The sequence below is a fragment of the Saccoglossus kowalevskii genome, chromosome 16, assembly GCF_978046115.1.
Source record: "Saccoglossus kowalevskii chromosome 16, keSacKowa6.1, whole genome shotgun sequence".
NCBI classification, from domain to species: domain Eukaryota; kingdom Metazoa; phylum Hemichordata; class Enteropneusta; family Harrimaniidae; genus Saccoglossus; species Saccoglossus kowalevskii.
In genome coordinates this window covers 31,822,413-31,847,523 of record NC_140656.1, presented here as the reverse complement: position 1 = coordinate 31,847,523, position 25,111 = coordinate 31,822,413, and the positions used below count along the sequence as shown (strand labels likewise).

At 34.8% G+C, this 25,111-nt stretch overlaps 1 protein-coding gene across 4 annotated transcripts in view; it reads right to left on the bottom strand.

Annotated features, from left to right (window-relative positions):
• The window catches only part of LOC100376122 (uncharacterized), a 173,846-nt gene that overhangs the window by 49,674 nt on the left and 99,061 nt on the right, over positions 1-25,111 (bottom strand). For all 4 annotated transcript variants that reach the window (XM_085491375.1, XM_085491373.1, XM_085491374.1 and 1 more), the window contains exons 9-11: positions 14,780-14,890; positions 11,982-12,110; positions 6,046-6,178 (exon numbers count right to left, since the gene is read on the bottom strand). In XM_085491375.1, coding sequence (XP_085347501.1) covers positions 6,046-6,178; positions 11,982-12,110; positions 14,780-14,890 — 373 coding nt within the window. The remainder of the gene's footprint in view (positions 1-6,045; positions 6,179-11,981; positions 12,111-14,779; positions 14,891-25,111) is intronic.

Here is a 25,111-nt window from a genome sequence, read left to right as displayed (position 1 = left end):
TAAATAAATACTACTATACACATATTTTTGCATGTACCGAGGGGTCTAGTGTATTCAACACTATTATACACATATTTTTGCATGTGCTAAGGGGTCTAGTATAATCAACGCTACTATACACATATTTTTGCATGTGCTGAAGGGTCTTGTATAAATAAATACTACTATACACATATTTTTGCATGTGCTGAAGGGTCTAGTATAATCAACGCTACTATACACATATTTATGCATGTGCTGAGGGGTCTAGTATAAATAAATACTACTATACACATATTTATGCATGTGCTGAAGGGTCTTGTATAAATAAATACTACTATACACATATTTTTGCATGTGCTGAAGGGTCTAGTATAATCAACGCTACTATACACATATTTATGCATGTGCTGAAGGGTCTAGTATAATCAACGCTACTATACACATATTTATGCATGTGCTGAAGGGTCTTGTATAAATAAATACTACTATACACATATTTTTGCATGTGCTAAGGGGTCTAGTATAATCAACGCTACTATACACATATTTATGCATGTGCTGAAGGGTCTTGTATAAATAAATACTACTATACACATATTTTTGCATGTGCTGAAGGGTCTAGTATAATCAACGCTACTATACACATATTTATGCATGTGCTGAGGGGTCTAGTATAAATAAATACTACTATACACATATTTATGCATGTGCTGAAGGGTCTTGTATAAATAAATACTACTATACACATATTTTTGCATGTGCTGAAGGGTCTAGTATAATCAACGCTACTATACACATATTTATGCATGTGCTGAAGGGTCTTGTATAAATAAATACTACTATACACATATTTTTGCATGTGCTGAAGGGTCTAGTATAATCAACGCTACTATACACATATTTATGCATGTGCTGAAGGGTCTTGTATAAATAAATACTACTATACACATATTTTTGCATGTGCTGAAGGGTCTAGTATAATCAACGCTACTATACACATATTTATGCATGTGCTGAGGGGTCTAGTATAAATAAATACTACTATACACATATTTTTGCATGTGCTGAAGGGTCTAGTATAATCAACGCTACTATACACATATTTATGCATGTGCTGAAGGGTCTTGTATAAATAAATACTACTATACACATATTTTTGCATGTGCTGAAGGGTCTAGTATAATCAACGCTACTATACACATATTTTTGCATGTGCTGAAGGGTCTTGTATAAATAAATACTACTATACACATATTTTTGCATGTGCTGAAGGGTCTAGTATAATCAACGCTACTATACACATATTTATGCATGTGCTGAGGGGTCTAGTATAAATAAATACTACTATACACATATTTATGCATGTGCTAAGGGGTCTAGTATAATCAACGCTATTATACACATAATTTAGGAAGTGCTGAAGGGTCTAGTATAAATAAATAAATACTACTATACACATATCTTTGCATGTGCTGAGGGGTTTAGCATACTCATCGCTACTATACACATATTTATGCATGTGCTAAGGGGTCTAGTGTATTCAACGCTACTATACACATATTTTTGCATGTGCTGAAGGGTCTAGTATAAATAAATACTACTATACACATATTTATGCATGTGCTAAGGGGTCTAGTATAATCAACGCTACTATACACATATTTTTGCATGTGCTGAAGGGTTTAGCATACTCATCGCTACTATACACATATTTATGCATGTGCTAAGGGGTCTAGTGTATTCAACGCTACTATACACATATTTTTGCATGTGCTGAGGGGTCTAGTATAAATAAATACTACTATACACATATTTATGCATGTGCTAAGGGGTCTAGTTTAATCAACGCTATTATACACATATTTTTGCATGTGCTGAAGGGTCTAATATAAATAAATAAATACTACTATACACATATTTTTGCATGTGCTGAGGGGTTTAGCATACTCATCGCTACTATACACATATTTATGCATGTGCTAAGGGGTCTAGTGTATTCAACGCTACTATACACATATTTTTGCATGTGCTGAAGGGTCTAGTATAAACAAGTCATTGAAAATGACACAGTCCCCATTAAGTTCTCTTTGTGCTCGTCATATTAAAGCGGAGGGGTTGTCGCGAGCATGTCCTTGAAACTTGAGTTCCAAGTGGCGTATACAACAGATTGTTTATTTACATCAAAACACGTGTTTCGTGTCATAGTAATATGGCCAAAATAAAAACAGTCGTTATTCAGCCATCTTTGATCTGATTATGAAACACACAGATATGTATGATGTATGTGCCAAATACGAATGAAAATGGTACATAAATTGTGGAAATATAGTATTAAGGCCAAAAAGTCAGATGGCTGTCAATCGGCCATCCTTGACCAGATTTTGAAATGAATTGTCATGGACATGCATCCTAACATGTATAAAGTACATGTATGTGCCAAATTTGAATGAAAACTGACAGAGCACCTCCAAGATACTGCATAAAAAAACAAAAACAAGATGCCTGCCAGTCGACCATCTTTGATCCAATTGCAAAATAAATCGTCATGGACATGTATCCTAACATGTATAATCTATGTACCAAGTTTGAATGACAACTGACAAAGCATGTCCAAAATACAACATTTTCAAAAAACAAAATGGCTGCCAGTCGGCCATTTTGAATTGAATCGCTAAACCACTGCATGTGCATATGTCCCACATAAGGTACTAGGCACATGCAAAGAATGAACGGAATCGGTCCACAGGATTCTGAAATATGACGTTGGATAGACTGACACACTGACAGACGGACACACAGACGGTCGGACAGACAAACTCAGGAACTCACGGACGGTCGGGGACATGTATCCTAATATGTATGAACTATGTACTAAATTTGAATGAAAACTGACAAAGCATGTCCAAAATACGACATTTCAAAAAACAAGATGGCTGCCAGTCGGCCATCTTTGATCCAATCGTGAAATAAATCATCATGGACATGTATCCTAACATGTATAATCTATGTACCAAGTTTGAATGAAAACTGACAAAGCATGTCCAAAATACAACATTTTCAAAAAACAAGATGGCTGCCAGTCGGCCATTTTGAATCGAATCGCTAAACCACTGCATGTGCATATGTCCCACATAAAGTACTAGGGACATGCAAAGAATGAACAGAATCGGTCCAAGGGATTCTGAGATATGACTCCGGACGGACGCACGGACGCACGGACACACGGAGACCGAATTATAAGTCCCCGTTTTTGGACTTCGTCCGAACGGGGACTAATAAATACTATTATACACATATTTATGCATGTGCTAAGGGGTCTAATATAAATAAATAAATACTACTATACACATATTTTTGCATGTGCTGAGGGGTTTAGCATACTCATCGCTACTATACACATATTTATGCATGTGCTAAGGGGTCTAGTGTATTCAACGCTACAATACACATATTTTTGCATGTGCTGAGGGGTCTAGTATAAATAAATACTACTATACACATATTTTTGCATGTGCTAAGGGGTCTAGTATAATCAACGCTATTATACACATATTTTTGCATGTGCTGAAGGGTCTAATATAAATAATAAATACTATTATACACATATTTATGCATGTGCTAAAGGGTCTAGTATAATCAACGCTATTATACACATATTTATGCATGTGCTGAGGGGTCTAGTATAATCAACGCTATTATACACATAATTTAGGAAGTGCTGAAGGGTCTAGTATAAATAAATACTACTATACACATATTTATGCATGTGCTAAGGGGTCTAGTATAATCAACGCTACTATACACATATTTTTCATGTACTGAGGGGTTTAGCATACTCATCTCTACTATACACATATTTTAGGTTGGGCTGAGGGGTCTAATATAAATAAACGCTACTTATACAAATATTTTTGCATGTGCTCAGAGTAAAATAAAAACTTGTCTATAAAATATTAAATATAATGTCTTCTCAATTTCACAATAGCAGACAGAGATTGTGGCAGAGTTGTGGCAAGATTTCACACTATTGGTGCTTCCAAGATTAGACTATGCACTTAATGTACATTTTAATAATGAACAAAATGTTGTCTTCTAAGAAACAACAACCATTTCAATCACAGAAGTGAAACCAAGTTGTACTCAAGACAAACAACTGAATACAGGTAATCATTATTTTCAGTGCACACATAGTTTTCAAAAAAACAATACTTAATTACCATGACAACTGACAATTGACATATGTAGAAAAGACACCAGTTAGATTAATATATTAGCTTTTTAGGCCATCATTCCATTTAATTTGTTTGATCAGTTATCTGATCTCCCGGGGCAACCAAATAATTCACCTTTCAATGCATTAACTTTAGATAAAAGATGACAAAGTACATTCTCATAAAAAATGTATTTTTTCATAATCATTTCATTTCAATATATTTCGTATTTGCTTTAACAACAATATACTGCATGAGTTTTGAGACAAATTGACATGCACTGAGATAAGATGACAATTTTGTTTTAAATCTAGATTATTAATATTAAAGGCCAGCTATAAACTAATAAATAGTTTTTTTTACATAGAATGTTGAATGTCACATTGGATCCACATTCATTGCTCTTTCAAACTCCATCTCAAATAAAATCATTTACATATTATTTGGATATGACAAACCTATCAATATCAATCGTCTCCAAAAATCATGGGTGTGCAACACAAAATTAGCAATGACAATTATTTATTTATACTCACAGTTTTTTTTTTATATGACTACAAGTACCAGATTATCCAATACAACCATTTGGTTACCAGCCTTCCAAACTGGTAACCCTTTCAGGCTCCAAGAGATTGGTTTAAATGTGAGCCCTCTTGTATCATTCTAAAACTTAGCAAACAGGAACTCCTGTCGCATTTCATGTTGACTTGTTATTAATTTTAAATTAATCTTTTGGACAAAAATGATTAAATGATTAAAGAGAATAATAAACAGACTTCGCTACTAACAACTGTAAATTTAAGTACAAATGGATTACAGTTAACACATGATATTTCAGACAAATTCTATTTCGACACTAGAGGGCAGTCAAAAACAAATTGTTGATTTTAAAACATGAGTGTGACACAACAACCACTAACACTACCAGTGATCTTGTCCTGTCCTGTCCATACACTTCTGTAATTGGTTTTAACTTTACAAGTGAAATAATTAACATCGTCCAGGTTGTTACTGTAGTTTGCAATGTCATAACAAAACAGAGATTTGAGATTTTTGCTTGAAATTTCAAGATAACAAGAGACATTTGTTTACCGTTATTTTTTATCACAGATTATTTACTCAGATAATATCAACATTTGTAACCATGACAACAACAAAAATATATAACTTACCTATAGGTGATGAGGATTTACATATATGGGATATAATGCAGAAATTTAGACAAGTCTTAAAATGGCATTATTTTAAAAAAATATAATATTCGGGAAGGATTGCAATATGTTGGTGAAAGTATTTAATGATTAGTGTCAGGAACACACCTTAACACAGGTAAATAATTGAGTTTAGGGAAGACTTGAACCAGAATTTTAAATGTTCATTCTGAACATACATACATACATGTATATAAATACAAGTGTATATATAATATACTGGTAGTGTAGAAATACAAATTATATCAAAATGTAGATATAATCTTGACAATATTCTGCATTCCCCGAAAAAAAAGACAGTATGAGATAAAATGAAATGATAGCAACTGATAATTATAATGATGAAAAAACAACATGGATCGGAACTGGTTGCTTAGCAACAGGTTAACAATGTAACAGCTGTAATACAGTAAATACATTCACCATACTAGGTCACATGACATCACACACCATACAGTACTAGAAACGCACAATTTACACAACACATTTACACACTTTAAAGCAGTCTCACAGAATATAACGATGGAAAGTCAACAGAGAAAATGGATAGAATGGAATCCATCAGGAACTAGAAACATTAGAAGACAGACAAGTTTTAAAGCATGATTCATTTGAAAAAATGAGGGTCTCCTGGAACTTACCTTGGGGTAGTCATCTTTTCAACACTTTTACTGGCTAATGGTTTCTTGGATGGAGATGTTTTTCTTGTGGTTTTCTTGGTTGGAGTTTTTGCTTTGGAAGTAGTTCTCAGTGCACTAACATCTGTTAAAGGTGCTGTGTGTGAAATTAAAGAATACTTGAAATAAGTGTTATATCACCATTCCATGCTCTGATTCACTGTAAATAAAGTGTCTGAGTGATAAGATTATTTAGAACAAAGAAAGTTAAAATAGAGTTTCACAACAAAACTTGTCTGTCTAACCTATTAAAAAATACCAAATCTTTGAAAGAAAACACTTTAAATTATTAAAATGAAGGGACTAGAAAAGTACATCATTTAATTTGGAGGGACGTGGTAAAGTTAATTTTGTACTGGTGTGTAAGAAATAAGAAACTATGCACAACATGGACTAGAAATAGACATGATACAGAAAACAGGCAATAAAGTGGAAATGTCCACGAAGGCACTTAGAATGTAAAAATGTAAATTGAACTATTTTTACTATTCGTTCGGGGTTGGAATAAGATGGGTGGGTTTAGGGTGGGTTTGGTTCAGGTTGGAATAAGATGGGTGGGTTTAGGGTGGGTTTGGTTCAGGTTGAAATAGTATGGGTGGGTTTAGGGTGGGGTTGGTTCAGGTTGGGATAGGGTGGGTAGGTGGGTTTGGTTCAGGTTGGAATAGGATGGGTGGGTTTAGGGTGGGGGTTGGTTCAGGTTGGGATAGGGTGGGTAGGTGGGTTTGGTTCAGGTTGGAATAGGATGGGTGGGTTTAGGGTGGGGGTTGGTTCAGGTTGGAATAGGATGGGTGGGTTTAGGGTGGGGGTTGGTTCAGGTTGGAATAGGATGGGTGGGTTTAGGGTGGGGTTGGTTCAGGTTGGAATAGGATGGGTGGGTTTAGGGTGGGGTTGGTTCAGGTTGGAATAGGATTGGTGGGTTTAGGGTGGGTGGTGGTTACCCAACAGGTTATGAATGACTGGTGTTTTCTAGTGCTAATGATGTAAACCAGATTGACATTGGAACTTGCATGGTTGCCAAGCAACCAATCAAAATATACAACAGATTCATGCATATGGATACAAAAATGTATGGTATATATATATATATATGTATATATATATATATATATATATATATATATATATATATATATATATATATATAGCTTAACTCATTCATTTTAAATGTCAGAAAGTGATGAAATATCAAGATGATCATATTATCTAATATTACCCCCAAGGCAACTAATATGCAATAGCAATTTAATCTCACAAAAATACATGTCATATAATAGATAATTTTCCAAACCCTCTTGTAACCAAGTAAATGTATAATTTCAAGCAAAGACTGACTGAACATTGTTGTTGATGGTTATAATCAGGCAAACATTTAGTTTAGAAAGTGATGAAATATCAAGATGATCATATTATCTAATATTACCCCCAAGGCAACTAATATGCAATAGCAATTTAATCTCACAAAAATACATGTCATATAATAGATAATTTTCCAAACCCTCTTGTAACCAAGTAAATGTATAATTTCAAGCAAAGACTGACTGAACATTGTTGTTGATGGTTATAATCAGGCAAACATTTAGTTTTTTTTATCTGAATCAGTATAAAATTTACACATTGTTGAATCAATATCGTATTTGTTAGAAACACATCTACAATAGAACATATAAGCTAAAAATTTATATACACTGGAATAACAATGGAAATAAAATATATAAAGAAAATACTACAGGAACATTTTTATGGTTGTTAAAACAACAAAAAACAAAACAAAAAGACCAAGTTAGTATAAACAAATTTACAAAAACACAATAAAAACAAATTGAAAAAGAATTGTTTGTCATCTTCACTGTCTGGATGTAGACGGCCACTTCCAAAAACTATAACTAGCAGCCTGTCTGCTGTTTGTGATGCATGCTCTGAAAGCAATGACTAAGAAGCAATTTAAACTTAATGCTAGCTGCTTTAAGGTAGCGGGACTATTATTTGCATACTTGTTTTCATCTTCTAATTGTGACTAAATGACTACAAATAGACCCGGGAAAGTATATATTTTTAGAATCGCCAGACTTCAAGCTTTTCACAAGTGTATTTTGCATGCCCTGCAATCTACGACGCGTTACTCAATCAAAGGTGAAAAATTACTTTTTCTGTAAAAAAAATAATTACGCATTTATGCTGGCGATATTTTTTTCACTTTTCCTAGTTGTTCAATAGTCTGGTAAATTGAATGTGTCTGGTTAGTTTTATTCAAGCAACGCGTTTTAAAAAATAGTGTCCTGAATTTCAATTACTGTTTTAGTCGCATTGCCCCCAACTCAAACCACAACTCGTTGGTAAATAATCAATGAAATAGTTTGTCTGGACACATTCAAGTTCCTCTCATTGTCACCTTAAAGCTGTGAAAATTTGGTGTTAATCCGACGACAATAAGTATACGTTATTTTTTGTTAAAGACCTTGTATTTTGAAAAACATAAACTCCTAGAAAATGTCCATGAAGTCACAGCAAAGATTTTCAAGCTTGTTTATCGGCACAATCAATTTGTTTTCCCATCAAAGTCTGTTTTACCATGTGTAGGGACATCCAAATGTGTAAGGCTATTGGAAACCAAAAAAATAAAGGAATGGGATAGCTATAATTGGATAAATTCGGCATATGAAAACACCAAAATCAATGATTTTTTTTTAGTGGCTGTGTGACCTTGTGTCTGACACATTCATATGCAAATGACTAATCTGTGAAACAAACAGGGGCGGAGACAAACCACTCAAATGTTTGGAAACACTCATTGTGTGTCAGATAGCTACTGATAACACATCCTAACATTGCTTTGTCTTGAGTTTATCTTTGAAACTTATAGGCACACAGATTAAACCTGTGTTGTTGATTTTGGAAAACACTACTGAGGCTGCCTTGCTTCCCTTCAGAAAATCTATATTTTAACCAACTTACATGACATTCTATGTTATATTGACTTTATCATATGAAAGTTTATGGTTCATGTCATCAATTAATAAATAAATGTGAAAATCGTAATTTTCAACACAAATAATAGTCTCGCTACCTTAATACAGGCAATATAGTGGAAATGTCCAAGAAGGTACTTAGAATGTAAAAATGCATATTGAACTATTATAGGAGTTTGTATTTTCAAAGAAACATTCGTTCGGGGTTGGAATAAGATGGGTGGGTTCAGGGTGGGGTTGGTTCAGGGTGGGATAGAGTGGGTAGGTGGGTTTAGGGTGGGGTTAGTTCAGGTTTGAAGAGGATGGGTGGGTTTAGGGTGGGGTTGGTTCAGGTTGGAATAGTATGGGTGGGTTTAGGGTGTGGTTGGTTCAGGTTGGGATTCGGAAGAGAGAGAACCACCCAAGGTACCTTCCTAGAAAGTTTCACAGCTATACAGTTTGTGGTTTTTAAGAAGAAGTCGAAAATGTAAAGTTGACAACGGCGACGGTGACGGCGACGACGATGGACAATCAGTAATACTATAAGCTCCACTCGACTTCATCGACAGCGGAGCTAAAAAAGTGATATACATTTTTAAATCAGCTTTTAATAAATTACCCCATTGAACTTGATAATTATTGCATTTCATTTTGAAATGGTACTCATCTAAAACTCAACACATGTTTTGTATTTATATTCAGTCTGTTTCAATCAGCAGTTTTTGGTTGGATATTTGAAATCCACAAACCACTGAATGCATAATGAAGGCACTTGACAATCCTGATCATGCAATAAATTAGAAATATGTGAACCACGCGAGATGTTATATATCTATGTCACAAATACTGCTTAACATTACACATTAACCAAGCATTTATTTTTCCTATTTTGCAATCTAAACTGATCACAAAATAAGGGTTTTACATATATCGCCTGCTGACACCAGTTTTCACATTCATTTTGACTGTTTGTGGCGGCTTTCAGCTGTAGATGTGTTAATGCTTACCATAAGAAAACTACATTTTCATCATTGCATCATTTTGGGGGTTTTCGCACATTTCCATGTCCTCATTTGCCCCCAATATGTAATTTCAGTTGTAATTTTATTAACATTTACATTAACAACCATATTTGTAGATCACAGCTTCCGCTGTTTCTACCGGTAATTGCAGCTTCTGCTGCCTTTACCAGTAACACATAACATCACGCAGTTTCAGCTTCCGCTGTCTCTGCAAATAACACAACCAGTAGGTACAGCTTCCGCAGTATCCTACCCCTCAATTCGTACTAATGACTGACCTATTAACCTGCAGCTACTGCAGCACTAACAAGTTGATCTTTTATTATTGTTTTGTATTTTTATAGTCTAGCTTTTATTACAGAGTTTTACTTTACAGTGTTTTGTTACATTTGTATTTTCATTTACTCAGCCAGTAACAATTTGGTGTTGCTCAGTTTTATCATTTGTCATTTATCACAGACCTTCTGTTACTTTTCTTACCAGTAGCTCGTCAATGCTACTACTTTCACGTTTGGGAGCCCGCTGGGGAATTTGATCTAAGCTATGTATTTTGATTGATCCCAGCAGCAGGCTCCCCTGTTGTTTGCCAAATAAAGTACCTTTATCAATTTTATATGTTGTGTCATATATAATGGAACATTTGATTCAACACAATATCCTGAATTTGTAGTGCTTTGAATTTTTCTGCATTTTTTTTACTAGTGGATCATATGAAAATCGATTTCATTACACTTATTTCAACGACCAGGGACAATATAGAAATGTTTTAGCATTGTAAATGTCACTAGGGTTTATTAAATGAAATATCAGTGATTTTTGTAAATTTTAATAGACCGTATACTATAAAATTAGCAGATTCAAAAGATATTTGAAAATACAAATACATGTAACAGTACCTGTACCTACATTTGTATTTTTAATGCTCTCAGAGAAATTACAATATCACCAATAGGTAAAACCATGAACAGAATCTAAGATTGGTAGTATTACAATTGTCTTGGAAGGAGACAGAGCCTATTGTGACAATGACTGACAGTGCTCATTAAGTTGTTGACATAATTGATAGTGGTCATTTCAATTACCTGAATCTTCCCCTAGGTATTATCACTATATTGTGTAAAACATGTACATATATGGCACTAATAAGTGTAGTAATTATCAGAATATATATTGAAAAGGCTGCTTTATGTACACTTGGTACTTTCTAGGTACGTGTGTGTAGGTCCATACATTTTCTCACGTATTTTGCAGACATACATTAGAAGATACTTGAGATTTCCATTTATTCAATACGAAAGCACACGAGATGACTGTTGTGCTTCTATTAATGCTCCCAATTCAATGGTTAACGATTTTAAAAAGAAACCTTGAATAAATAATCTAGGTGTCCATTATGTTTACAATTCATTACCCGTCAAGAGTAATATTGATTTTTAATCTCCTTCCAGTAAGAACAGCCCACCATGTGTCTGACATAAAAGGATTATAACACGCGAGATGTTCTTGAAACATTTGCAGATATAAATGATGTGACTTTATGAATCCAATATGATGGATATAATATACATGTGGATAATACTGTAATCCTATAATAATTTTCATGTTTTTCTAATAATTCAGCTCAAAAAATATTATTCGTTAGTTAGAGGATGTATCATTTTTGGATGATTCAGTATTAATGTTGTAGAAACAAAAAAACAATATTTACAGAACAAGAATAGAAGAATAATATTTTTGTAGGTAAAAATAAAAAAGTAATAGATTACAACTCAACAACACAGCAAAAAAAATACATGCATATCTCAAACAAACCAGCAGGTATCATTCTACAATAGTAGACATTAGAAAGCAGAACTACACAAAACTAAGAGAAGGCAAATCCAAAATCAACACACGCTAAGATCCAACACCGTTAAAGCAAATCACAACTTACGCGAATCGTCAACTGAATCATCAAGAATGGTATCGAGTTGGTGTGACTCATTGCCAGGCATCATTAGTGACAGAGCTTGTAGGCGATCCAATGCATTAAGAATATCGTCTGAATCGACATGTTCATCGTCTGAGAATGACACTTAATTTCAGTTATGGTTACGTATGATGCGTTAATTCCCTGGGGCCACTCATCTATTTATTATAAATTGCTGGCAAGGTCTCATTAGAAGTAGTCTATTATCAGTAATCACAATGAATTTAAAATATAATAACTTGAAAATAAAATAATGAAAAGTACTAAATATTAACACCATTTTTAAAATGATGTATATAAGTAGTGCAAGGAAGATCTCACAAAAATTGATAAAGTCAGGAAAAATCGCAAGAAGATCACAAAGTTGCCAGACAAGCTGACATTTCTAAATAATACTATGTAAATAAGTACAAGTCTATCAAAAAACTGATTTAAGCCAGTGACTTTTTTGAAAATCATGATAATCTCACTTATTTTTGTTGATCAAACTTTTTCAAGTGACAACTGTATTTTATTTATTTATTTACTCACCAACAGAACTAGGCAGTGTTTACAAGTGAAATAAAATGAAACATTACGGATAATAAAAGTAACTAAATATAAACCACCACAAAACCAACAAGTCTATAAACTATTAAATAAACTATTTTATTAGAGACTTTTTAAGTATGGCTGGTGTATCAAATAAAAATCAAACAAGAAAGTCATTAAAAATACTTGCTAATTAAAACCATTCATTAGATGTACCACACTACTTAGAGGTACATGAAAAATATCTTTCCTTTAACATTAAGCTTGTTCACTTTAAGAATAAAAACAATTGTACTTATAGTGTTTAATAATCTTGCATTCTGTACTATGATGCCAGTGGTCAAAATTCGTTCAACTGATCTGTGCATAGAGTTCAATCAGTGATATTAACAGATTAAAAGGTTTAATTTGTCATTCTGCTGGGTTACTTAAGGAGTTCAATCAGTGATATTAACAGATTATTATAAGGTTTAATTTGTCATTCTGTTGGGTTACTTAAGGAGTTCAATCAGTGATATTAACAGATTAAAAGGTTTAATTTTTCATTCTAAGGGGTTACTTGAGGAGTTCAATCAGTGATATTAACAAGTTATTAGAAGGTTTAATTTGTCATTCTAAGGGGTTACATAAGGAGTTCAATCAGTGATATTAACAGATTAAAAGGTTTAATTTGTCATTCTGCCGGGTTACTTAATGGGTTCAATCAGTGATATTAACAGATTATTATAAGGTTTAATTTGTCATTCTGTTGGGTTACTTAAGGAGTTCAATCAGTGATATTAACAGATTAAAAGGTTTAATTTTTCATTCTAAGGGGTTACTTGAGGAGTTCAATCAGTGATATTAACAGGTTATTAGAAGGTTTAATTTGTCATTCTGTTGGGTTACATAAGGAGTTCAATCAGTGATATTAACAGATTAAAAGGTTTAATTAGTCATTTTCAGGGGTTACATAAAGAGTTCAATCAGTGATATTAACAGGTTATTATGAATATTATTTGTTTAATTTTTTAATAAACTATCAATTTAGTTTTATTAAAAATTATATAAGATAATGAATGGCCTATGAAACACATTAAAATTGTTTTTAATGAAAAAAAAATACTTCAAGAATTCAATTAAAAAAAATCAATCAAAGTTTGAAAGGACACCAAGTGGCCATTTTGTATAAAATTCTAAAAGAAAATGACATTCATCAGTAACACAAAATAAAAATGTCAATTGAAATTAAATCAGCTCAAGCATATCCATGAGTTGTCGATCAAATCCAATAAAAAACTGACATGTATGATCCATCTTTAGTTTGAACAAAACCAATCAGAGAATGTCGTAAAATTTAGAAATGTAAATAGCGGTCAGTCTTGCATTGCCGCAGAAACTCAGGAAATACAATTTTACAATTTGTTTAAATCAGGACTCTCTCTCCTTAACTGAATTTTAGGTCTGAAATTATCAGCAGCTTTCACATTGTGTATATTGCTACACTACACCTGGTAATGGCGAAGTTGTGTGCATCAACGTCTACTGTCAGTCAAGTGCCTTGGTTGTTAATTGATATGCGACCCCCGCAGCTATTGCTGCATTGTTGATTTCAACGAATGTACATTTTACTAAAATGTTTGTGTAGTGTTTTTCTTTGTAGTGTATCTGTTAAATAGTAAGTTATAAGTAAAAACAAAGTAACTTGTTATCACCTCTATAGAGGGCTCAAGTAAAAATCCATTGTCATAAATTAAAGACAAACATATTCTCAACATTTTTATGTTTACTGTATTTGTATCCTTCAGTGAAAAATATAAATCATTAATTTTTGCAACGAGCAACGAGAGGGGGTTAGTTCCAGGAAATTTACTGTGTCTTCCTGTCTAACCAAGCTTAAATGTCACGTAGGGCTTGAAATTTACAATAGCCAACGGTGCACAGAATATCAATTCTCGTCCTAAGGCTATCAATTTTCAAAATTAGTAGCCAAACCATACTACTAGAAATGATTAATATTTTTTTATATAAACAAGTTCATCTTCAAAGAAATTGAGCTGCATAATATTTTATTTGTACTTGCACTTTTGCGTATGGTTCTTAATACTTACTATGGTATACCAAATGTACAACCAGCTTTTAAAACTGGTGGCCTAGCAGACTTCCAAGATTGACATTTATCGCTTGAAAAATTAAGTTGAATCTATGTAAATATAATACAGTATGTTATCCAGCTTACACTAGTTACTTACATTGTTCAGCCTTCTTTCGCCTTGTTGTTATTACTTGGAATTTTCTATCAAAATCCTCCATGCGATCTGAGTCGACGTCACTCTCACTGTGTCTCTCATACTTCGAGCCATCTGTAAAATCAAATTTAGAGTTCAGGAAATCTGACTCAACTGAAATACAAAAGTTGTATACAGTAAAGTTTTATCACAGTCAGCATGGCATCCTTTAGCTGTGATGCATCTTTAGCTGTGATGCACCTTTAGCTGTGATGCATCTTTAGCTGTGATGCATTTTCAGCTGTGATGCACCTTCAGCTGTGATGCACCTTTAGCTGTGATGCACCTTTAGCTGTGATGCATCCTTCAGCTGTGATGCACCTTCAGCTGTGATGCATCTTCAGCTGTGATGCATCTTAGCTGTGATGCATCTTCAGCTGTGATGCATCTTTAGCTGTGATGCACCTTCAGCTGTGATGCACCTTTAGCTGTGATGCACCTTTAGCTGTGATGCATCCTTCAGCTGTGATGCACCTTCAGCTGTGATGCATCTTCAGCTGTGATGCATCTTTAGCTGTGATGCACCTTCAGCTGTGATGCACCTTTAGCTGTGATGCACCTTTAGCTGTGATGCATCTTTCAGCTGTGATGCACCTTTAGCTGTGATGCACCTTTAGCTGTGATGCACCTTTAGCTGTGATGCATCATTAGCTGTGATGCACCTTTAGCTGTGATGCTCCTACAGCTGTGATGTGCCATAACCATATAATGTAAAACTCTTCACTTTCACAAGACAAATTTTCCTGAATTTCCAGAGACAGTGACAATCACACAATTTTGTAACAGTGACAGAATTTGTAATTATGAATTCCATGAAATAGTCAGATTGAAAATCCTAGCAAAGTAAAAAATGGATTGATTCACAATGATAACATAACTGTATTGTCTATAGTGTATGTTGGTCCCAAACATGAATAACACTCAGAAAGATTAAAATGCAAATTGGCAAAAATAATATTTTGCACTACGAATGTAGTGCATAGTGAATAAAAATGTGACTTTCGATTTTTCAGAATTACACAAAATTATTGCCATCTTCAGTGCATGGCTTGTGAATCCAGAACATTTGTCAACCCACAAAATGAAATAGAATGTATTCAATTCAGAATCTGTATTTTTTGAGACAAATATAAACACACACAAACATTGACAACAAACCTTGTAAGACTAAAATACTGGTGCAAATTATTGTCATAAATCAGTGAATCTATAATCGACGTTTGTTAGTTCCAGGGCCCATTTTATTTAACCATGGTTGCAAGTACTGCGTTGCAGATGCATTAACACATTTGAACATGTTTTTTGATTCTTTAAACTTATTTTTGTGTCTCAGAATTATTTTAAAAATCAAGTTGGTATAATATATGAATAACCACCACAAGAGGCGAATATAACACAAAATTATGAAAAGTTTCAAGACATATAGACTGTCAAAATCAAGTGGTTATTAGACTATTGATAATTATAATTGAGAGAAAATTAGTAATTTATCAGTTAAAGCCTAAATAAAATATTAGTGAAGTAACAAAATCTGTCTTTGAAAAGCCAGCAATCAGACCAAGATGAAAGACCAATATAAAGTTAGAAAACAACCCATTTGTTTTGTGACCAATCATAACAAAGATTCTGATGAACCTATGAATTAGGTGTTAAATATCTCCATTACGGTAAACAGTAAAACCTGTCTAACCCAAACCTGAATAAATCTTTACACTTTTTCCTACTTCTTAGGCTTGCTTTTATATTTAAGAATCCTATAAATGTAAATAGTATATAAAAAAAAAAATTTGTTCTCAAACTACATGGTGTTCTATGTAAAAGCAGGTTACACTGCACCAATTATACCGAACTCATTCTCAGAGGCATGGTATAGCTAACAGTTATAAGAAAACAATTACATGTTTGAATTCATCTAACATCGCAGCAAAAAGAGCTTATATCAAATGTCAGCAAAGCAGACATAAGTTTATCTACTGTAAAAGGATTAAATATACGCTGGGTTTTAATTTGGATTATTTCACATAAATTTGAGCATAGAACACATTATCTAAATGATAAAATCGTGAATTTAAAACCCACTGAATATGCCTGAAATGGTAAATCAGCGAAATTTAAACCCAGTGAAAATTAGTCATTTTACAGTATACTCCCATGAATTGATTTTGGATGATTTTATGAGTGAGTGCGAGTTAATCTCCACATTGAAATTTAACACAGCATTATCTATATAGTTATCATAGACCAGTACGTACAATCCCAAATGTCTCTTTATCATATATATCATTTAAAATTCCTATCTATTATTTCACAAGGTACGTTTGTTCTGAATTAGTATGGCTTGGTAGGAAATGACAACAACATCATCAGGAAAACAATAAGAAGGGTCACTCAATTGTACTTTATGAAATACCACAAGGCTATCATGTTAAAAACAAGGGTACCACCTACAACATAGCTGGAGCTTACAATGATATCTCTATGGTAACTGTAAACAAAAATTTCCTTTACTCAAGGGTCATCGATTTGGTGAAATTACTGTTGAAGAATGGCCTAAAACTATTTTATTCAAATTTGTTATAAGAACTAATAATGCTGATTACTTTATTTTCACTTGGAATTAATATTTGTTGAAGTGGAAACCAGTGAATACAAACTGTAGTGAAAAGACACTGATACTTTCCATGTAACTGATCACACACACAAAAATATTTACTAACAAGCCAATTGTTATTTTCAGGCTAAATAAATTATACTACAGTAATGCTATACAATTGAAACAAAGATGAGACAAAAGGAAAGCAGTTAACCTCTTTAAAACTCTACCAATGACAATTAAATTTGGAATCATCGCTGTGTTCGATGTTGTCTGTTAAACTCAAACGATGCAATAAAACCTCTCTTTCAAGCTCACGACAAGAGATCTACTATTATACCTTGTAAGGTATTGTGAACTATTTTATAGCCAAGTTATAAATTGGTGTTAAACTCTCTCGAACAACAGACCTTTTTATGTTCAGGAGTTTTGAAATGAAAATACAAGATAATTGCAGACAGTTGTGAGGCAACAACAACATTTTTAGTAACTTTACTGGAATAAGCCAAACAAGATTGGTTTAAAGTTGCTTTACAACAACAACAACTACCAGGACTGCAAAGTAATTAAATAAAACCAAGAAAGCATGACGAACACAAACAATGAAAAACTAACGGAGGGAAGCACAAATTTTCAACAACACGGTATGCACTGTCTAACATTAGATGTGAGCACTGTAATGCTACAGAAAATTCACCCGGACATTCCGAACATTTATTTCAAAGTTTTGTCAAAGTTTAATTAAATCACTTAAACATCACAGAAGTTGAAAACAATAAATAATTCCCAAATTATATTGAGAAATCATGTCAAAACAATGCATCACAAGAAGCATTATGTTACAACGTTCCGTTGTATTATTATTTCTAGGTCTATCAATGAAAGGGCAAAATGTGAAAAGGTGAGCAAACAGAAGTATGTTAAAGCATTTTTTTGTAACTGGATAACAGAGTTGTAGGTCACTAACAGCAAACAAGTTATTCTCTTTTAAATTACTTTAAGGTTTGTCAGGTGAAACTATACAATACTGTCGCATTTCTCACTGAAAATATTTCTCACATTTGTTTGTAAATCACTCCCAGTTATCTTAAAATAATTATGAATTAGTTTATCAAAAGAAATCAGGTAGTAAATTTTAATCAAGAATTTTTATCAGTAAGGTCGAAATGCATTGACATTTTTATCGACTTCAAATAGTAGTACAATGCAAACAAACAAACAACAATGCATCGCCCTGCTTAGCATTCTTTAAACAAGGGCAAATACATAAATTGTAGTAACTGTCTGCTAAACTACACCAATGTCCCCAGTGAAGCCAAACAATAGTACATGCTGCCATGGTAACCAATCTTGGCCCTTTAAAAAAACATAAACTTGGCAAATGAGCATGGAAGTTTTGTAGAAAATATTTAATTCATATTTAAAAAAAATATTGTCCAACTATATCAAACGTCATAAAAATTATGCCTTATTCATTCTCTCCAAGGTTTTTAAAATTAAGAAAAATATACACGTGTACAACCCAAGCTATACCAACTGTTAAAACAGCATGACTTCAGCAAAACTTAATTTTGTGATAAACACATGGTGTCATCTTACCCTCAAAGTCTCGAAGTGTTGCTAGAAAAGCCATGTCAGGTTCAGAGACACTTCTGTCTTTTAAGTCGCTGTCACTGTCATCGGTACCGCGACTAAGTGGCTCCACCAAATACACGAAACAGTCACCTTGCTGCATAATTGCATCAAAGTAATAACCTATATCTTCCAATTATTGATTTTCTGTCAGTCTTGGCGTAGTGTTCACAGCTGATAGTTAGCGTGGTCCTGCCTCAACGCAAGCTCCGGCTCACACTTGTTATTATTTACACCCACACCCCCAAACTACAATAGGTGGAGAACAATGACTCAAGCACCTATCGTTCTTTTGTTTGAAAGGGACTTCCTTACACAAGATCAATTTGAACATCCAAAACCATATAAAAAAAGAACTTCCTTTCTTTAGTAAACTCGCCAAATTATCTTGGTAAACAGTTTTTTTCTCTGTCTTATTATTCTCTTGACTCACCAAACCATGGTAACGACAAAGACAAATGTTGAAGGTGATTGCTACCTGATTGTACAATTGGCGAATTGCCAAGTGAATACTTGCTTTAGCTTGCACCTTTGCATGTAGCTACTTCAGAGACTGATAGGCATCATGTAGATTGTGGAATGTCATTGATTGGAGATAAAATATACAATATCTACCACATGAAGGCAAATGATTGTAATTAAAGGGAGTGCATTATTTGTAACTGGTCAATGCCATGGTTTGGCTTGCACCTATTCAGAGATGATCAGAGCGCATATAATTGGCTATAGATTACAGTAATGCCTTGAGGGGCAACCCTACAGAAGGAGATTCCTGGAGAGAAGGGCAAACAAGAGATGGACTAAATACAAAAGAAAGAATGTCTTGGATAAACTGTACACTCATGAGAGCAACACACATATTTTAAGATCAGGGTCCATAGCACCAAAAGCCAAATGATTTCCAGGCCTTTTCCAGGCCTTTTTCCAAACTTTCTTGCATTTTTCTAAGACATTTTGAGCCTTAATTCAGGCCAACATCATCACCAAAGCTCATCAAAGTTCTGGGGATATGGTAGTTCCCTGGGGGGAAACGGACCTTTATAAAATGTATTAATAACTAATATTTCTATGAAGAAATTTAAAGACTTTCAAAGATTTTTTGATTTTTCCTGTAATTTAAAGACAACTCAAAACTTTCCAGACCTCAAAAGACTTTCAAAGGATTTTCCCAACGCTATGGACCCTGTAAGATGCACTTAAACCCCAAAGTTTGCTTAAAATGAGGTTGAGCCAGAAATACGTCTCCCAAATTTATGGGTAAAATGTACCACTGTATAGCAGAATAACCGGTAACTGTAACCGATCATTACGCACCAAGGTTTCCATTTCACTAACAGCTTTCAATACATCCAAATTGTAACTATATATCACAGTTGGGTATTCTACTGTGTCGCACACTGACTTTCAATAAACATATTACTAGAATTTCGTAACAAACAGGACTTCATGCAAGTCGGATTGCTGATGACGACCACAATTTGGGGGTCTAGCCGTATTCACTGGACCTACCACCCAAATTCATTTGTTTCGCTATACAGTAGATTTGAAAAGTGATATGTAACTAAAACTTCTTCCTTAAAACATCACCTGAAAGCCTCCTTGGATAGCCAAAATGAATGGAAAAAATAATGTCAGTACGTAATGCGTCAATGAAGCCCTACAACATGGCAGTACTCCCATAATGCATCTTAAAGTGTACTCCCATGATGCATTTCAAGATAACTCTACCTTAGTATTGAAGCGCTACAACATGGCAGTACTCCTATGATGCATCACAAGATATCACTACTTAGTAATGAAGCCAAACAACATGGCAGTACTCCCATGATGCATCTCAAGATATCACTACTTTAGTAATGAAGCCCTACAACATGGCAGTACTCCCATGATGCATCTCAAGATATCACTAATTTAGTAATGAAGCCCTACAACATGGCAGTACTCCCATGACGCATCACAAGATATCACTACTTTAATAATGAAGCCCTACAACATGGCAGTACTCCTATGATGCATCTCAAGATATCACTACTTTAGTAATGAAGCCTTACAACATGGCAGTACTCCCATAATGCATCTTAAAGTGTACTCCCATGATGCATTTCAAGATATCACTACTTTTGTAATGAAGCACTACAACATGGCAGTACTCCCATGATGCATCTCAAGATATCACTACTTTTAGTAATGAAGCCCTACAACATGGCAGTACTCCCATGATGCATCACAAGATATCACTACTTTAATAATGAAGCCCTACAACATGGCAGTACTCCCATGATGCATTTCAAGATATCTCTACCTTAGTATTGAAGCGCTACAACATGGCAGTACTCCCATGATGCATCACAAGATATCACTACTTTAATAATGAAGCCCTACAACATGGCAGTACTCCCATGATGCATCTCAAGATATCACTACTTTAGTAATGAAGCCCTACAACATGGCAGTACTCCCATGATGCATCACAAGATATCACTACTTTAGTAATGAAGCCCTACAACATGGCAGTACTCCCATGATGCATCACAAGATATCACTACTTTAGTAATGAAGCCCTACAACATGGCAGTACTCCCATGATGCATCTCAAGATATCACTACTTTAGTAATGAAGCCTACAACATGGCAGTACTCCCATGATGCATCTTAAGGTATCACTACTTTTAGTAATGAAGCCCTACAACATGGCAGTACTCCCATGATGCATCTCAAGATATAGCTACTTTTAGTAATGAAGCCCTACAACATGGCAGTACTCCCATGATGCATCACAAGATATCACTACTTTAGTAATGAAGCCCTACAACATGGCAGTACTCCCATGATGCATCTCAAGATATCACTACTTTAGTAATGAAGCCCAACATGGCGGTACTCCCAGGATGCATCTCAAGATATCACGACTTTTAGTAATGAAGCCCTAGAACATGGCGGTACTCCCATGATGCATCACAATATATCACTACTTGAGTAACGAAGCCCTACAACATGGCAGTACTCCCATGATGCATCTCAAGATATCACTATTTTAGTAGTGAAGCCCTACAAAATGGCAGTACTCCCATGATGCATCACACGATATCACTACTTTAGTAGTGAAGCCCTACAACATGGCAGTACTCCCATGATGCATCTCAAGATATCACTACTTTAGTAGTGAAGCCCTACAACATGGCAGTACTCCCATGATGCATCACAAGATATCACTACTTTAGTAATGAAACCATACAACATGGCAGTACTCCCATGATGCATCACAAGATATCACGACTTTAGTAATGAAGCCCTACAACATGGCAGTACTCCCATGATGCATCACAAGATATCACGACTTTAGTAATGAAGCCCGACAACATGGCAGTACTCCCATGATGCATCACAAGATATCACTACTTTAGTAATGAAACCATACAACATGGCAGTACTCCCATGATGCATCACAAGATATCACTACTTTAGTAATGAAACCATACAACATGGCAGTACTCCCATGATGCATCACAAGATATCACTACTTTTAGTAATGAAGCCCTACAACATGGCAGTACTCCCATGATGCATCTCAAGGTATCACTACTTTTAGTAATGAAGCCCTACAACATGGCAGTACTCCCATCATGCATCACAAGATATCACGACTATAGTAATGAAGCCCGACAACATGGCAGTACTCCCATGATGCATCTCAAGATATCACTACTTTTAGTAATGAAGGCCTACAACATGGCAGTACTCCCATGATGCATCACAAGATATCACTACTTTTAGTAATGAAGCCCTACAACATGGCAGTACTCCCATGATGCATCACAAGATATCACTACTTTTAGTAATGAAGCCCTACAACATGGCAGTACTCCCATGATGCATCACAAGATATCACGACTTTAGTAATGAAGCCTGACAACATGGCAGTACTCCCATAATGCATCACAAGATATCACTACTTTAATGATGAAGCCCTACAACATGGCAGTACTCCCATAATGCATCTTAAAGTGTACTCCCATGATGCATTTCAAGATATCACTACTTTAGTAATGAAGCCCTACAACATGGCAGTACTCCCATGATGCATCTCAAGATATCACTACTTTTAGTAATGAAGCCCTACAACATGGCAGTACTCCCATGATGCATCACAAGATATCACTACTTTAATAATGAAGCCCTACAACATGGCAGTACTCCTATGATGCATCTCAAGATATCACTACTTTAGTAATGAAGCCTTACAACATGGCAGTACTCCCATAATGCATCTTAAAGTGTACTCCCATGATGCATTTCAAGATATCTCTACCTTAGTATTAAAGCGCTACAACATGGCAGTACTCCCATGATGCATCACAAGATATCACTACTTTAATAATGAAGCCCTACAACATGGCAGTACTCCCATGATGCATCTCAAGATATCACTACTTTAGTAATGAAGCCCTACAACATGGCAGTACTCCCATGATGCATCACAAGATATCACTACTTTAGTAATGAAGCCCTACAACATGGCAGTACTCCCATGATGCATCACAAGATATCACTACTTTAATAATGAAGCCCTACAACATGGCAGTACTCCCATGATGCATCACAAGATATCACTACTTTTAGTAATGAAGCCCTACAACATGGCAGTACTCCCATGATGCATCACAAGATATCACTACTTTTAGTAATGAAGCCCTACAACATGGCAGTACTCCCATGATGCATCTCAAGATATCACTACTTTTAGTAATGAAGCCCTACAACATGGCAGTACTCCCATGACGCATCACAAGATATCACTACTTTAATAATGAAGCCCTACAACATGGCAGTACTCCTATGATGCATCTCAAGATATCACTACTTTAGTAATGAAGCCTTACAACATGGCAGTACTCCCATAATGCATCTTAAAGTGTACTCCCATGATGCATTTCAAGATATCACTACTTTTGTAATGAAGCACTACAACATGGCAGTACTCCCATGATGCATCTCAAGATATCACTACTTTTAGTAATGAAGCCCTACAACATGGCAGTACTCCCATGATGCATCACAAGATATCACTACTTTAATAATGAAGCCCTACAACATGGCAGTACTCCCATGATGCATTTCAAGATATCTCTACCTTAGTATTGAAGCCCTACAACATGGCAGTACTCCCATAATGCATCTTAAAGTGTACTCCCATGATGCATTTCAAGATAACTCTACCTTAGTATTGAAGCGCTACAACATGGCAGTACTCCTATGATGCATCACAAGATATCACTACTTAGTAATGAAGCCAAACAACATGGCAGTACTCCCATGATGCATCTCAAGATATCACTACTTTAGTAATGAAGCCCTACAACATGGCAGTACTCCCATGATGCATCTCAAGATATCACTAATTTAGTAATGAAGCCCTACAACATGGCAGTACTCCCATGACGCATCACAAGATATCACTACTTTAATAATGAAGCCCTACAACATGGCAGTACTCCTATGATGCATCTCAAGATATCACTACTTTAGTAATGAAGCCTTACAACATGGCAGTACTCCCATAATGCATCTTAAAGTGTACTCCCATGATGCATTTCAAGATATCACTACTTTTGTAATGAAGCACTACAACATGGCAGTACTCCCATGATGCATCTCAAGATATCACTACTTTTAGTAATGAAGCCCTACAACATGGCAGTACTCCCATGATGCATCACAAGATATCACTACTTTAATAATGAAGCCCTACAACATGGCAGTACTCCCATGATGCATTTCAAGATATCTCTACCTTAGTATTGAAGCGCTACAACATGGCAGTACTCCCATGATGCATCACAAGATATCACTACTTTAATAATGAAGCCCTACAACATGGCAGTACTCCCATGATGCATCTCAAGATATCACTACTTTAGTAATGAAGCCCTACAACATGGCAGTACTCCCATGATGCATCACAAGATATCACTACTTTAGTAATGAAGCCCTACAACATGGCAGTACTCCCATGATGCATCACAAGATATCACTACTTTAGTAATGAAGCCCTACAACATGGCAGTACTCCC